Below are 2,890 nucleotides of genomic sequence, written 5' to 3'. Positions count from 1 at the left end.
TGCTGGGGGTGTCTGGTCCCGCGGGTGCAGTGGGACCAAACCAGAGCCGGTCACGGGTGGCACAGGAGGACTGGGGCAGGGGAGAGGGTCCACGGGCTCCAGCTTTGGGGGACACATGGGGTTGGGGGTCCTGCTGCTCCCCGGGGGCTCCTGCCATGCGTACGCCTTGGGGTGACCCCCCTCCCTCCCCTCCCTGCAGCATCGGGGCTGGCAGAGATGGGGGCACACTGGATCCATGGCCCCTCGCCAGGGAACCCTGTCTTCCGCCTGGCCACCCACTATGGCCTGCTGGGCCCGGAGGCTGCCCGGGAGGAGAACCAGCGGGCGGAGGCAGGGGGCCACCCCCCGCTGCCCTCCGTCACCTACAGCAGCTCGGGGAGGGTGCTGAGCCCCCAGGCAGTAAGCAAAGCCCACGACCTCTTCGACACCCTCCTGGCCTCTGCCCGCACTTTTCAGGGGGCCAAGGAGTCGCTGGCACACAGCGTGGGACAGTACCTGCGAGCAGAGATTGCCCAGAGGGTCCCTGCTTCTGGGGCAGGTGAGGACGCCCAGCGGCTCCAGCTGGCCATCCTTGCCGCCTGCCTCAAGCTGGAGTGTTGCATCAGTGGGACCCACAGCATGGACCTGGTGGCCCTGGAGCCCTTCGGGGAGTACGTCTCCCTGCCTGGCCTGGACTGCACCTTCCCAGGGTAAGCACGGGGCTCTGGAGGGGGACGCGGAAGAGCATTTTGGTGGGCACCCCGTCCCCAGCGGCGCCTCCTCCCGCAGCGGCTACAGCAGCTTGCCTGATCACATGCTCTCGGCTCTGCCGGACGGCACTGTCCTGCTCAACAAGGCAGTGAGGACCATCCGGTGGAGAGGGTCCTTCCACGAGGAAGGGGACGAGGCCAGGGATTTCCCTGTCCGGGTGGAGTGTGAGGATGGAGACGCCTTCCTCGCTGACCACATCATCGTCACTGTCCCGCTGGGTGAGGACACCAACACCTTTCCTTGCCCTGCCTGTCCCCTCCAACCAGATGGCGTGGCTGGTGATGGACAGACGGAGGGCAGGGACTTGCCCAAACCCCTTCCCAGCCTCGGCAACCCCGGTGGGAGAGGGGAGGCTGGCCAGGAGTTTGGGGAGGGAAAGGTATCTCAGACCCCATTTAGGAGCCCAGCCAACAGAGCTGCCCGATCTTCTGCCCAATCTTCTGCCCAATCTTCTGCCTGCAGGTTTCCTCAAGGAACGCCACCAGGACTTCTTCCAACCTCCCCTGCCAGAGCAGAAAGCGGAGGCCATTCGCCGCCTGGGTTTCGGCACAAACAACAAGATCTTCCTAGAGTTCGAGCGGCCTTTCTGGGAACCCCAGCAGCAGCTCCTTGAAGTGGTGTGGGAGGACGAGTCACCCCTCGAGGAGCCCAGCACTGACCTGGAGGCCAACTGGTTCAAGAAGCTCATTGGATTTGTGGTCCTCCAACCACCAGAGCAGTACGTGGCTGGGAGCATCAGCAAAGGGGCATCGCGGCCAGGGCAATGGGCATCTTCTGGGCAACCTGAAGGAGCGTCTTGGTCCTGTCTGGAGCTTCAAGTCCTTCTCTGGGTTGCTGGTGGCCCGTGATGCAGTGGCGCTCCTGGGGCAGGGAGGGCATGGTTCCCGGTGATCAGCGGGAGGGCGTCAGGCAGCTCTCGGCCCCATCTTTCCTCCCCAGGCACGGGCATGTCCTCTGCGGCTTCATTGCGGGGAAGGAGTCGGAGTATATGGAGACGCTGAGCGACGCAGAGGTTCTCGGCACCATGACACGTGTCCTCCGCACACTGACAGGTACTGCCACCTTCTCCACCCTCGTCACCCCAACCCCCCCCAGGGAAACATGCACCCAGATTTCTGGATACCACCCAAAATCCACGCCCGCAGGGAACCAGCGCCTGCCTGCTCCCAGGAGCGTGCTCAGGTCCCGGTGGCACAGCGCTCCCTACACTCGGGGCTCCTACAGCTACGTGGCCATCGGCAGCTCAGGGGACGACATCGATGTGCTGGCTCAGCCCCTGCCCGAGGACCCTGAGGACCCCAGGGTAATTGCTTTTAGCCCAGGAGATGCAGCAGCCGTGGGGGAGCAGGAACCCCCAGGCATGGGGACAGACAGACAGGGGTGGGAACAGGACGCCCCAGGCCTTGAGGAGCACAGGGAGGTGGCATTCCCCACTCCCGCTCCATTCAGGGGTCATCGATGCTCAGCTCACCAACCAATCCCCCTTGGCTCTTCCCCCTGAGCTCCATGGGGGTAGGGGGAACCCCATTTCCATGAAATCTGGGGACACATAGCTCCTTCCAACCACTTTCCGGCATCCTCATGGCATAGGGTGGGTCTCTAAGGAAGGGAAGGTGCCCACTCCTTGGTCTCTACGTGGCTGCAGAGTGGGTCATGCATCCGCGGGGTGCCAAAGGGCAGGGAGATGAGGCTGGTTTAGTAGGACCCGGTGTCCCCACTGGGCTGGGGGAGGCAGCAGGCCCCCGGCGCTCACCTCCCACCTTGCCACAGCCTCTGCAGCTCCTCTTCGCCGGCGAGGCCACCCACCGCACCTTCTACTCCACCACCCACGGGGCCCTGCTGTCGGGCTGGCGAGAGGCCGAGCGGCTCAACCAGCTCTTTGAGGCACCCAGCCCCGCTCCTCGGCTCTGAGGCGGGAAAATAAAACCCATGCTTCATGGATCGCTGCCGGTCAGCCTCCTTTATTGAGAAATCTCCCCAGCAGAGGGACGCAGAGGCTTCTCTCTCTCCGGAGGGATGGATGTGGCTCCTCGGCTCGGGTCCGGCGGGGAAATGGGGCTGCGGCGTTAGTACCAGTTGGTGCTGGAGATCAGGAAGCGTCGTCCAGCCAGCGGGGCCTGCGCCGGGCCTGGCTCCGGGG

General features: G+C 64.5%; 1 protein-coding gene across 1 annotated transcript; it reads left to right on the top strand.

The window, feature by feature from the left end:
• Window positions 1-204: 204 nt before the first annotated feature.
• PAOX (polyamine oxidase) lies at window positions 205-2,689 on the top strand. The gene is made up of 6 exons (XM_019470959.1): window positions 205-689; window positions 769-968; window positions 1,213-1,468; window positions 1,690-1,802; window positions 1,896-2,053; window positions 2,521-2,689. The coding sequence occupies exons 1-6, from the start codon at window positions 217-219 to the stop codon at window positions 2,659-2,661; spliced, it is 1,341 nt and encodes a 446-aa protein (XP_019326504.1). The 5' UTR covers window positions 205-216; the 3' UTR covers window positions 2,662-2,689.
• Window positions 2,690-2,890: the final 201 nt, after the last annotated feature.

This window comes from Aptenodytes forsteri, unplaced genomic scaffold (assembly GCF_000699145.1).
Source record: "Aptenodytes forsteri isolate BGI_AS27 unplaced genomic scaffold, ASM69914v1 Scaffold320, whole genome shotgun sequence".
NCBI lineage: Eukaryota > Metazoa > Chordata > Aves > Sphenisciformes > Spheniscidae > Aptenodytes > Aptenodytes forsteri.
This window is presented reverse-complemented; position numbering and strand designations above follow the sequence as displayed.